The 13,634-nt window shown below is 44.7% G+C and overlaps 1 protein-coding gene across 1 annotated transcript in view; it reads right to left on the bottom strand.

Annotated features, from left to right (window-relative positions):
- The window catches only part of obscnb (obscurin, cytoskeletal calmodulin and titin-interacting RhoGEF b), a 533,110-nt gene that overhangs the window by 447,970 nt on the left and 71,506 nt on the right, over positions 1-13,634 (bottom strand). The window contains 5 exon segments of the mRNA XM_059971780.1: positions 307-573; positions 3,049-3,324; positions 8,692-8,967; positions 11,195-11,470; positions 12,599-12,874. Of these exon segments, the coding sequence (XP_059827763.1) occupies positions 307-573; positions 3,049-3,324; positions 8,692-8,967; positions 11,195-11,470; positions 12,599-12,874 (1,371 nt within the window).

The raw sequence follows: 13,634 nt of genomic DNA, 5'->3' as shown, positions 1-13,634 counted from the left end.
GCATGAAGGGATACGGGAGGAAAAGGCAGGAGACTGGGGCTGAGAGGAAAATTGAATCGGTCATGATGAAATAGTAGAGCAGATTTCCTTTTTAAATCCCCCCATAATTATTAAATGATTATTCTTCAAAATTCAGAATTTAGTCATTAAATAACTGTGAGCAAGGAAAGTAGCAAGGAATCTTGTTAAACAATTATGAAATCCTAGCTTTGGCTACTGAATCTCAGAAGTGCGATTCAGCAGCTAAAGCCACTGAACTTCAACTGAGATATAACAAATTAACTGAAATAAGGTACAAAGCATTACCCTTGGTGGTTAGTTTAGCAGTGGTAATATCATCCTTTGATTCACAGAGATATTCCCCCTCATCCTCAACAGTTACTTTGGAAATGGTCAAACTTCGTTTCTGACCATCCGCCTTTATTTTTATTCTGAGGCTTGGGTTGATTTCTATTCCATTTCGTCGCCACAAGACATCAGCCTTTGCTTGATTTAATTCACATGTAAATACAGCTGTAGCATTACACAGCACATTTACGTTTTGTAGCTTCTTTGTGAACAATATAGGTAATTCTGCAAGAAAAATACAATTCTAGTAAGTGCTAATTACTATTCTAATAAATTCAAGCAATTTTTCATAAATTAAATTACTTAAGAGCTTAATAATATTTCAGTAAGTGAAAAAATTGTGGAGTTGGAATTCATGGATACAGGTTACATGGACACCCAGCAGCTTTATGACCCTCTCCTTCTTATTCCTGTGACCTTTCATTAAAATGGAAAGTCAGATATATGATAAAGAAGTTTCATTACCTGACTTCTGTGCTGCCCCTGAACTTGCCAGCAATTCCAGTGATGTAACACGAACATTATAAATCAGCAGAAGAGCAGTGTCAGAATTAAGTATTTTGCTCATGTTTAATTCCCACCAGAATCACATCCTTTCTACCCTCCTCCAACCCTCACACCCTGATCCTCCAATTCCACCATTTTCTACATTCCTCCTTCTTTTGCCCCCCAATTAGTAGCTGTATTTTCCAACCACCTAGGCTGAATTTCCAGAATTTCATCTCCAAACTTCTTCAGTTTCCTGTCTCTTCCACTATCTAACATTGAATTTACATCCTAACATGTTTTGGAGCACTTTCATTATAGTATTATACCCAGTCACCAAGTGACATAATAGGAAGATCGGTGCACTGGCCTAGGTTCTCCATACTGACCAAATTGCCTGCATCTGTCCTAAATACACCTAAGCATTTCCTATCCATGTACATATCTGACTGTCTTTTAAAAGCTGTAAATGTACCCAACTCTAACACTTCCTCAGACAGCTCATTTTAGATACCCTGTACCAAACAACCTATGCTGGAGGTAGCATTTATGGAGGAGATAAAGAGTCGATGCTTCAGCTGTGACCCTTCATCAGGAACTTTTCCTGAAATTTCCTTCATTACAAATCCTGATGAAGGGTCACAACCCAAAACATTGACTATTTATTCCCTACCATAAATGCTACCTGACTTGCTGAGATCCCCCAGCATTTTGTGAACTTTGCTCAAGATTTGTAACATCGGATACAAGCCAGATAACTGCCTTTTGACCCTTGCTATTATTGAAAATTTATTATCAAAAGCACAAGGGGAGGAGCTACAATGGGGCTCAATAGCGACTTCTTCAAGCTTATCTGTGGAAACAGCTTAACTACCTTCAATGTCTCTCTTTCTCCTTCCTGAGGTGGATGGGATTCTGCTGAAAACCCTGCTTTAGAGCTACACTCAAACTTTAGTTCTTTACAGTGATGGGACCCATTCACAAACGTGCCTTCGGGATTCCGAGACTTTGCGGCCCTGGGGATGAGTTGACTCTATGCCGATGCCACCGACTGAAACATCACGGGAGAAAATTAAACATCAGGGGAACAGCAGATCAGCTGTCAGGGGCTCTGAACTTGTATCATACCCTCTCTCTCTTTCTTTTATTGGTGGGGGAGAGTTTGTTGTTGATTCTCAAGTCAGAGAACTTGGAGAAAAACCCATGTAGCAGACGAACACCATATATCAGTGTGTTGGCTTAAACAAAAAAAAATATGCAGATGCTGGAAATCTGAGCAACACACACAAAATGCTGGAGGAACTCAGCAGGTCAGGCAGCATCAATGGAAAAAAGTACAGTCGATGTTTCAGGCCAAAATCCTTCAGCTGGGTTGGCGAGAAAAAGCTGAGGAGTAGACTTAAAAAGGTGGGGCAAGGGGGAAGAGAAAGACAAGGTGATAGGTGAAACCTGAAGGAGGAGGAATGAAATAAAGAGTTGAGAAGTTGAATGGTGAAAGACAGAAGGCCATGGAAGAAAGAAAAGGAGGGAGGAGCACCAAAGGGAGGTGATGGGTGGGCAAGTAGATAAGGAGAGGGAGGGAAATGGTGAAGGAGATGGTGATGGGGGGCATTACCAGAAGTTCGAGAAATCAATGTTCATGCCAGCTGGTTGGAGGCTACCCAAACAGAATATAAGGTGTCTCACCAATATACAAGAGACCACACCGGGAGCACCGGATAGTTCAGGTGACTCCAAGAGACTGACAAGTGAAGTGTTGCCTCACCTGGAAGAATGGTTTAGGGCCCTGAATGGCAGTGAGGGAGGAGGTATAGGGGCAGGTATAGCACTTGTTACCCTTGCAAGGATAAGTGCCAAGTGGGAAATCAGTGGGGAAGGATGAATGAGAAAAAAAAACAGGGCAAATGATTTAATCTTTAAATCTCATTCCCTATAGAAAAAGCCTACAGCTTAATTCATGGTTTATATGGCAGGGAAAGCATATTAATCTTGCAAGCATCTTAAGATTAAAGTTATGTTTGGAAATTTCTCTTAAGATACTCCTAAATGACTGCTCCTGTGCACACTGAAATGTAGTTTCTCTATCCTGCCAGCCAAGACACCACAATTGAAATTGAGAAAATTTCTGTTAGAAAATCATTCCAAGAGATAATTAACTTCCCTTTAGAAACTATAAAATTAAAACACAGTAAACTACTAACAATGAATACTAACCTTTAACCTCAATATGGAAAATTAATTTCTCTCCAGCTATTTCACAGATATAATTGCCCGTGTCCTTTGGCTCTGCATTCTGAATAATTAATTTTTGAACTTTGCCTTCAGAAACAAGTTTAACTTTCGAGCTAGCAGTGAGAACATTTCCACTCTTGGACCATTTGACCTCAGCTTTGATGTGTGACACTTCACAGCTGAGAACAGCATTCTCTGAGGCTTGAACCTTCACCTCCTTTTGAACTGTTCCTTTATTGATAAATGCTGGCTCTGGCTCTGCAATGAAAATCATTTAATTATTAAAATTGAAAATGTATATACTGTATATGAATGGAAACAGATCAGTACTTCTTGGTGTTGTTAACCACCTCAAACTATGTTTTCAATAAGTCTGATCCCATTAATATACCTAGATGTACTTTTAATCATCTGGATTATCCTTATCCTTAGAGCTACAGTTACAGTAAATCTCTTCAGCATTCTCTCTGGGCACTTAACATCCTTGATGGTGAGTAGATTTTGATTAAATAATTTGATTATGATTTGATTAGCATTTTATAAAAATCCTTAAATCTATTATGTTGTAGCGGTGTGCTACACGTAGTGCTAAAATTACGACACGGAGTCGGTAACTGCAGTCGAAGAAAAAGCTTTATTCGAAATCCTCAGCCTCACTTTTAAGCCCCCCTCAACCTGCCCCCCCATGGCGCAGAGGCTCTAAAGCTCTGTGCTCGCAAACCCCCGTCAGCTATCTCCCTTAGCCGGAAAGCTGGCTAATTGTGAGCCGGTTCGGATGTGCCAGGAAATGGGTCGCCACATAACCCCCCCCCCCCAGAACCGGCGATACACGCCCCAATGTCCACAGTCTGGGCCGGAACCTGCTAGGGAGGTCGGCCTCTGCGCCGAGGTGCCGGAAACTCGACCGGTTGCGCCAGGTCCACATGGGCCGGTTTGAGTCGGTTCACCGTGAAAACCTCCTCTTTCCCCCCAACGTCCAGCACGAACGTGGACCCGTTGTTCCGGAGCACTATAAACGGCCCCTCGTATGGCCGCTGCAGTGGTGGCCGATGCCTGACCCTTCGTACAAACACAAACTTACAGTTCTGCAGGTCTTTGGGTACGCAGGTCGGGTTCCGCCCGTGCTGTGAAGTGGGTATGGGGGCCAGGTTACCAAGCTTCTCGCATAGTCTGCCCAGGACTGCTGCGGGATCTTCCTCTTGCTCCCGTGGGGCTGGTAGGAACTCCCCGGGGACGACCAGGGGCGCGCCGTATACCAACTCGGCCGACGAGGCGTGCAGGTCGGCTTTGGGTGCTGTGCGGAGGCTGAGCAGGACCCAGAGAAGCTCGTCCGCCCAGTTGTCTCCTCGCAGGCGGGCCATGAGGGCCGACTTCAGGTGACGGTGGAAACACTCCACTAGCCCATTCGACTGTGGGTGGTAGGCAGTTGTGTGGTGCAGCTGAGTCCCCAAAAGTCTGGCCATAGCTGACCACAGGCTGGAGGTGAACTGGGCGCCTCTGTCGGAGGTAATGTGGGCTGGTACACCAAAGCGAGATATCTAGGTGGTGATCAGGGCTCGGGCGCAAGATTCGGAGGTGGTGTCGGTGAGCGGGAACGCCTCTGGCCATCTTGTGAACCGGTCCACGATAGTCAGGAGGTATCCACATGAATGTGTTCGAAACGCCGGTGGGCAGGATGGAACTGCTGCGGTGGGGCTTTGGTGTGCCGCTGCACCTTGGCCGTCTGGCAGTGCATGCACGTTTTGGCCCATTCACTGACCTGTTGCGGAGTCCGTGACAAACGAACCTGCTGGAAACCATCCAGACAGTTGTCTGGATGGAGGAATGCGCCAAGTTATGAATGGAGTCAAAAACACGGCGCTGCCAGGCTGTTGGGACAACGGGACGGGGCTGGCCGGTGGCGACGTCACAGAATAGGGTCCTCTCACCTGGGCCTATGGGGAGGTCCTGGAGCTGCAAACCGGAGACTGCGGTTCTATAACTCGGAATCTCCTCATCTGCCTGCTGTGCCTCTGCCAGTGCCTCAAAGTCTACCTCTTGGGAAAGGGCATGAACGGTAGGGCAAGAGAGCGCATCCGCCACGACATCGTCCTTACCCGAGACGTGCCGGACATCCGTCGTGTATTCAGAGATGTAGGACAGGTGGCGTTGCTGGCGGGACGACCAGGGGTCGGACGCTTTCATAAACGCAAAGGTAAGCGGTTTGTGGTCCGTGAACGCGGTGAAGGGCCGACCTTCTAGGAAGTGCCTGAAATGCCGGATTGCCAGGTAGAGCGCCAATAGTTCCCGGTCGAAAGCACTGTACTTAAGCTCGGGTGGCCGCAAGTGTTTGCTGAAAAACGCCAGGGGTTGCCAGCGACCTGCGATGAGTTGCTCCAGCACCCCACCAACTGCCGTGTTAGATGCGTCCACTGTGAGGGCGGTAGGGGCGTCCATTCTGGGATGTACTAGCATCGCAGCGTTCGCCAAAGCTTCCTTCGTTTGAAGGAAAGCGGCAGCGGACTCCTCGTCCCAGGTAATGTCCTTGCCCGGACCCGACATCAGGGCGAACAGGGGGCGCATGATCCAGGCAGCTGAAGGGAGGAAGCGGAGGTAGAAATTGACCATACCTACGAATTCCTAAAGGCCTTTGATCGTGGTGGGTCGGGGGAAGTGGCGGACCGCATCTACCTTAGCAGGCAGAGGGGTTGCCCCATCTTTAGTAATCCTGTGGCCCAGGAAGTCAATGGTATCAAGTCCGAACTGGCATTTGGCGGGGTTGATTGTAAGACCGTACTCACTCAGTCGGGCACAGAGTTGACGGAGGTGGGACAGACGCTCCTGACGACTGCTGCTGGCTATGAGAATATCATCCAAATAGATGAACGCGAAGTCCAGGTCCCGTCCCACCGCGTCCATTAACCGCTGGAACGTCTGTGCAGCATTCTTCAGGCCGAACGGCATGCGGAGGAACACGAAAAGGCCAAACGGGGTGATGAGAGCCGTTTTGGGGACGTCGTCAGGATGCATCGGGATTTGATGGTACCCTCGGACGAGGTCTACCTTGGAGAAGATCTGTGCGCCGTGCAGGTTTGCTGCAAAGTCCTGAATGTGCGGCACAGGGTAGCGGTCTGGTGTGGTAGCCTCGTTCAGCCTGTGGTAGTCGCCGCACGGTCTCCAGCCTCCCGTTGCTTTGGGCACCATGTGCAGGGGGGAGGCCCATGGGCTGTCGGACCGCCGGATGATCCCCAATTCCTCCATCCTCTGGAACTCCTCCTTCGCCAGTCGGAGCTTGTCCGGGGGAAGCCGCCGTGCGCGGGCGTGGAGGGGTGGTCCCTGGGTCGGGATGTGGTGCTGTACGTCATGTTGGGGCATGGCCGCTGTGAACTGCAGTGCCAGAACCGATGGGAAATCCGCCAGGACCCTGGTGAAGTCGTTGTCGGACAACGTGATGGAGCCGAGGTGAGGGGCTGGCAACTGGGCTGCACCCAGGGAGAACGTCTGAAAGGTCTCGGCGTGTACCAGTCTCTTCCTGGGCAGGTCGACCAGTAGGCTGTGAGCCCGTGAAAAATCCGCACCCAGAAGCGGTTGGGCTACGGCGGCCAGTGTAAAGTCCCACGTGAACTGGCTGGAGCCGAACTGTAGCTGCACCTGACGGGTGCCATAGGTCCTTACTGTGCTGCCGTTCATGGCCCTCAGGGGGGGCCCCAGTGCCCTGCTGCGGGTGTCGTAACTCATCGGAGGTAAAACGCTGATCTTGGCACCAGTGTCGACCAAAAACCAGCGTCCCGACCTTCTGTCCCACACATACAGGAGGCTATCTCGATGGCCAGCCGCCGTAGCCATCAGCGGCGGCTGGCCCTGGCGTTTCCCAGGAACTTGCAGGGCGGGCGACAACGGCGGGCTTCTGCGCCCCACCGCTGGTGGTAGAAGCACCAGTGTTCGATGGGCCCCCCACCCCTGCCCCTGGGGTTGGCGGGCTCTGCGGCTGGGCCTGGACTGGTTTGCTGCTGGGAGATCTGTGCAATGGACGCCCCGCTCACCTTTTTGGCGTTCCACAGCAAGTCCGCCCGGGCTGCTACCCTCCGGGGGTCACTAAAATCCGTGTCGGACAGCAGCAGGCGTATGTCCTCGGGCAGCTGCTCCAAGAATGCCTGCTCAAACATGAGGCAGAGCGTGTGTCCGTCGGCCAAAGACAACATCTCATTCATTAAAGCCAATGGAGGTCTGTCGCCCAAGCCATCCAGGTGCAGTAAACGGGCAGCCCGCTCGCGCCGTGAGAGTCCGAAAGTCCTGAGGAGCAGGGCTTTGAATTCCGTGTACTTGCCGTCCGCCGGGGGCGACTGTACGAGCTCCGCGACCTGGGCCGCTGTGTCCTGGTCGAGGGAGCTCACCACGTAGTAGTAGCGGGTGTCTTCTGAGGTGATCTGGCGAACGTGGAATTGGGCTTCGGCTTGCTGGAACCATAGGTTCGGTTGCTGTGTCCAGAAACCCGGCAGTTTCAACGAAACCGCATGAACAGAGGCGGCGTCGGTCATTTCTGGTCCAAAAATCATTTGGACCGTCGGGGTCACCAATTGTAGCGGTGTGCTACATGCAGCGCTAAAATTACGACACGGAGTCAGTAACAGCAGTTGAAGAAAAAGCTTTATTCGAAATCCTCAGCCTCACTTTTAAGCCTCCCTCAACCTGCCCCCCCGCCCCCCCGTGGCGCAGAGGCTCCAAAGCTCTGTGCTCGCAAACCCCCGTAGGCTATCTCCCTTAGCCGGAAAGCTGGCTAATTGTGAGCTGGTTCGGATGTGCCAGGAAATGGGTCGCCACAATGTACTGTAAAAGGTCAACTGAAGAACTCACATTAAATACTGAACTTTAATCGTTGCTTCACCACAATACAAAATGCATTTATATATGAGTTCAGAAAAATACATTTTCCAAGTGCTAAATTACCAATGCCATAAACTCTTGGCCTAAGAATTATTCAGTATGTAGGAAAAAAGTCTTTGTTACCAGTACCTAAACAAATGGAAATCTTATGTAAATAAGAGATTGAACAACTGTTTAATTTTTCATAAATAAGTAGATTGCAGTGGATTCCTCACTTCAAGACATGATGCCAAATCAATCCACACCCATCTACACCTTCATCGGCACTGTTTCACTCCCAAAATGTGACCTTCTCACTCCCAATTATCTTGGATTATTCCAAATCTGCCAAAGTATTGAATCTGTCCACTGCATTTCCCTCCTAATTTCCAGACAATTTGGCAATTTAGCCTCCTCTCATTTATCAAGCCAATTCTTCTGCATCAATGAATATGAACGAGAAGGGGAGTACTAAGTTATTTAGCATTTTTGTAAGTAACTTGTTGATGCTCATTATCCAGGCTCAGAAATAAAATACTGAAGTAGGAGCGCAATTCAGGCCTTCAACCATAGTAAATCGTACAATCACACATTAGCCAATCTGTATGTTAACTCAATGTATCCTGCTTTTATATAATTTTGTATAATATAAATTGCAGCAAATAAACAAACAAAACCCAAATTAAAAAAATAGAAAATAAAAGAAAGCAAAATTTTGATTCTGCTGTAATTGAATTGATAATGTGCTGACAAAAGGTAAAGATCTTTTCAGACATTACAAACCTGTAACCTGAACGTTAAAACTCAGTTTCTCTCCGGCTGCTTCACATATATATTCACCTCCATCCTTCGATTCAACATTATGAATGATAAGCTTTCGAATTTTACCATCGGTTTCAAGTTTCATTTTTTTACTCTGACTGAGCGATTTTCCATCTTTCAACCATTTGACTGCAGTTTTGGATTGTGACAATTCACAGCTGAGAGTTGCATTCTCTGATTGACGGACCTTTATCTGCTTCTGAACTTTATCTTTATTTGCAAATCCAGTTACTATTTCTGCAAATAAATTGGCATGTTAGAGAGATTATTGAAATAAATAATAAGATTGATAAAGATTCTTTAGGAAAACTAATCAGCATAATGGGAAAGAGGAATTAATTCTGGTGATCTATTCCTAAAAGAAATGTGCTAATAATCGACCTAACATTAATTGGATGTTAATAACCTAACATTCTTTGGAAGTCAATCCTTCACGAACACTGGTATGCTTTGAGTCAACTAACATCACTGGAAAAACTATCTTTCTGAACCCCAATCAATCACAAAATAATGTAACTTGTCATTATGCATCTCACTGGTTGATCTCCCACTCCCCCCCAGTTGTTTAATACTATCATTTCAACTACCTAAACCACCACTGCAAAACTCTTAAACCAACCTCTCACTACTCGCAATGACACCATTAATACAGGATCTTCTGAAATTCTTTATGTGAAAGTTCAGAGTTTAAAAGTTCAAAGTTCAAAATAATTTATTATCAAAGGACATAATGAATGTCTCCATATACAACCCTGAGATTCATTTTCTTGAAGATATTCACAGTAAATACAAAGAAACACAAAAGAATCAATGAAAGGCTACACACAAGACAAACAAGTAATGGGCAAAAGACAACAAACTGTGCAACTACAAAAAGCAAATAAAATAATAATAATAATAATAATAATCATCATCATCATATTAACACTTTTCTGGTAACTTCCTTGAATAACTCTATAACATTGGTCAGACACGACCTCCCACGCAAAAGGCCATGTTGATTATCCCTAATCAGGCCCTGTCTGTAGAACATAAAATAGTACAGCACAGTACAGGCCCTTCAGCCCACAATGTTGTGCCGACCTTGCCTCCCATATAAACCCCCACCTTAAATTCCTCCATATACCTGTCTAGTAGTCTCTTAAATTTCACTAGTATATCTGCCTCCACACTGACTCAGGCAGTGCATTCCAAATGCTTATATATACTGTCCTTAAAATACCTTCCAATAATTTACCCACTACTAACATCAGGCTCATTGGCCTACAATTTGCCCGTTTTTTTTTCTTAAAAGAGTTTTTTAAACAACAGAATAACATTAGCTATCCTCCCATCTTCTGGTACCTCACCTGTGGCTAAGATTGTCTTAAATATGTTAGAATCAATGCAATTTCTGCACAAGCAAGACAGCAACAACAACTCCTCCGAAATCTATATACATCCATGACCTCATTCCAATTTCGCTTTAGTTCTCCATCTTCCGAGTAAATACAGATGCAAAATAGCATATTATGATCTCCCCCATTTCTTCCAGCTCCATGCACAGATGACCAAGCTGATCTTCAAGAGAACCAAATTTGCCCTTTTCTATTCTTTTGATCTTGTAGAAGCCCTTAGGATTCTCTTTCAGCTTGTCTGCTAGAGCAACTTTATGCCTTCTTTGAGCCCTCCTGATTTTCCTTTATGGCTCTGCCTGTGTAGCTTGCATATTCTCCCTGTGACCATATAAGTATTCACCAGTACTCTGGATTCCTCAAGCATCACAACGATGTGCTTAAGCTTCTGCCCCTTGTCCTCCCAAGTGCAGGAGAGGAGAATAGAGATGGGGAGGGGGGTAGGAAGGAGAGGATGTTCACAGACAGGTGTAAGAATATATACAAAGAAATAAGTGGATGGAGAGAATAAATGGGAATTTTCCAAGAATTTCCAGAGAAGCTGTGTAGATGATTCCTAAAGCTAGCCATTCTTGTTTTTCATCCTCATGGGAATATATTGGTCCTGAATTCTGATCTGCTGGCCTTTAAATGATTCCCACATGTCTGATGTAGACTTGCTCAATAACCTACTCCCAATTGGTTTTTCCTTGTTCTTCCCTGATGTTGTTGTAATTAGCCTTTTCCAATTAAGCATTTTACCCAAAGATAGCCTTATCCTTATCCTGAAAACTTAGTTATGACCACTGTTCATAAACCTCAGGCTCGTTTTCCAATATAAGATCAAGCATTGCTGCTTCCTTAGTGGTGTATCTAAATAGTGTGTCAAGAACCCTCCTGGATCCACCCAACAAATTCTGTTTCATCTAAGGCTGCCAAATGATCCAAATACTTGAAGCCCTCCCCTCTGCACCAGCCAAACTTTCAACTGTACAATCTTCCCACTTCTTGCCTCTCCAGCAAATTGATTCTAGCTGAAGTAAGGTGCTAAAGGGGTAACAAGGCTGGGATATTCTTAAAGAGTTACTAACCTGCAACCTGAACATTGAAGACCAGTTTTTCTCCGCCGGCTTCACATGTGTATTCACCTCCATCTTTTGATTCCACATTATGAATGATAAGCTTTCGAAATGAACCCTCAGATTCAAGTTTCATTTTTTTATTTTGACTGAGTAGTTTTTCACCTCTGAACCATTTTACCTCTGTTCTGGGCTGTGACACTTCACACCAGAGTGTAGCATTCTCTGACTGCTGAACTGTCACTCTCCTCTGAATTAAATCTGTATTGCAAAACCCTGCTTTTTGTTCTGCAATCAAGAAAAGTTCAGTTGGTACAGAGAAGCGGCAGAAATAAACTAGTGAACTATGAACTAAATACTGACAAAGATCTGATAGGAACACCCACTTAATACATTTATGACATAAAAAAGTAAACATTATAAATTTCTAATATCTGAACAGGCTCCAAATTAATTTTAGCTGTCAATAGCATATCCAAACTATCACCATACACTGGATATTCCAAAGCTCCTTGTAAAGAGGAAGAATCCAACCTGACACTAAAAAGGAAACATGGAATAACATATTTAAGGGGTATTTTGATACGTTATAACTTTAGAAAAGCAACATGGGAATCCTCTTACTCAACAGTGAACTCAACCTATACCTTTGCACTTTACTTACACCACGTGCAGCCCTTTGGCTCTTAGATTGAAATTTCATCTCCATATTTTCACCATCACAAATACATTAATAGAATCTCTCAAGTAATTCTTAATCCTCTAAGGAACAGTGAAAGGCCAATGAGACCTTCAAACCAGCTAAGTCCATAAGGTCATAAGATATAGAAGCAAAATTAGGCCATTTAGCCATCAAATCTACTCCGCCATTCCATCGTGATTGACTAATTATCCCTCTCAACCCCGTTCTCCTGACTTCTCCCCATAATCTGAAATATCCCTACTAATTATCAACCTCCGCTTAAAAAATATCCAATGATTTGGCCACCACAGCAGTCCGGGGCAATGAATTCCACAGGTTCACCACCCACTGGCTAAAGAAATCCTTCTCATCTCTGTTCTAAAGGGATGTCCTGTCATTCAATGAGACCCAAATATCTTTGGCTAAAAAACAATCAATCTTGACTTTTCAAATTTACAGATCGATTATCATCAATTATTAATAATTCTTGGGAACTAATTATAAAAAACTTTATTCGCACTTCAAATCTGGTGGTATGTCAGATGTTTACAAACTCAGATATGGTTTCTGCCACAACTCCAATGATAGATAACACAATAATCGAAATCAACCATCTGCACAAAAAATAATCCCTGGCTTGTATTAGGAAGTATTCCATGAGAAATTATTAAATTCTGGGAATATCTTCAAAACATATAAATTGATAATCAATAAGTAAATCAGTAATTTCTAACCTGTAACCTCAAGATGGAAAATCAATTTCTCTCCAGCTGTTTCACAGATATAACTGCCTCCATCCTTCAGCTCTGCATTCTGAATAATAAGTTTTCTAATTCTACCTTCAGAAACAAGTTTAACTTTTTGGTTGGGAGCGAGAATTTTTCCATCTTTGGACCACTTGACTTCAGTTTTGAGTTGTGTCACTTCACAGCTGAGAACAGCATTCTCTGAGGCTTGAACCTTCACCTCCTTCTGAACTGATTCTTTACTGATAAATGCTGGTTCTGGCTCTGCAAATGAAAATATATTAAAATAATTTATATTGATACTTTTTCTCAAAATTTCTTGCCTTTCATGGCCTCACAGTTTACAAACAATAGGTACTTCTGAACTATAGTCACAGCTGTAACATAGAAAAGTCAGCAGCTCACTGCAAGCTTCCACAAACAACCAGGTAATATATTTTAAGTATATTGACTGAAGGATCAATATCAGCTTGGACACTGTGCAATAAAATCAAACTTTATTGATGCAGGTAATCCCATCAAGCTATCTCATCAAAAAACATTAACTCTCACATTCTTCCAACCATATTTGAATGTAAATACTGAATCAGTCATTAGTTATTTAAGACCACTACCCCTACCGAGGCATAGGCTGTCGACAGTAGCTTCCAGAATATTCTGTCCTGGGCCAGTCTTTCAAGCTTCAAGGCACATCATCAGGTGTTCTTTGGCCAGCTTCTTTTCCACTTTCCCTAGGGACTACATTAGCACTTGCCTGGGAATGTTGGTGTAGCATGTCCTATCCACCCCATCTTCTTCACTTTCAAACATGATCTTTACATTTAATATTCCAATAATGGTGGTCCTGGATGATAGCAGGAAGATAGGCCCTGTGACTTCCATGGACTTGCAGCTTTCATCATATAACTTCATATGTCTTCCAGTCAAAGATCCTTCCTCTCCCAGGGATGAGGTAGCTGGAGCTTCCATTGGGGTTTCTGTAGCTCTGGGTTTTACAGAATGGGGTTGCTAGCTTCATACCCAA

Source organism: Hypanus sabinus, chromosome 6 (assembly GCF_030144855.1).
Source record: "Hypanus sabinus isolate sHypSab1 chromosome 6, sHypSab1.hap1, whole genome shotgun sequence".
Lineage (NCBI taxonomy): Eukaryota > Metazoa > Chordata > Chondrichthyes > Myliobatiformes > Dasyatidae > Hypanus > Hypanus sabinus.
This window is presented reverse-complemented; position numbering and strand designations above follow the sequence as displayed.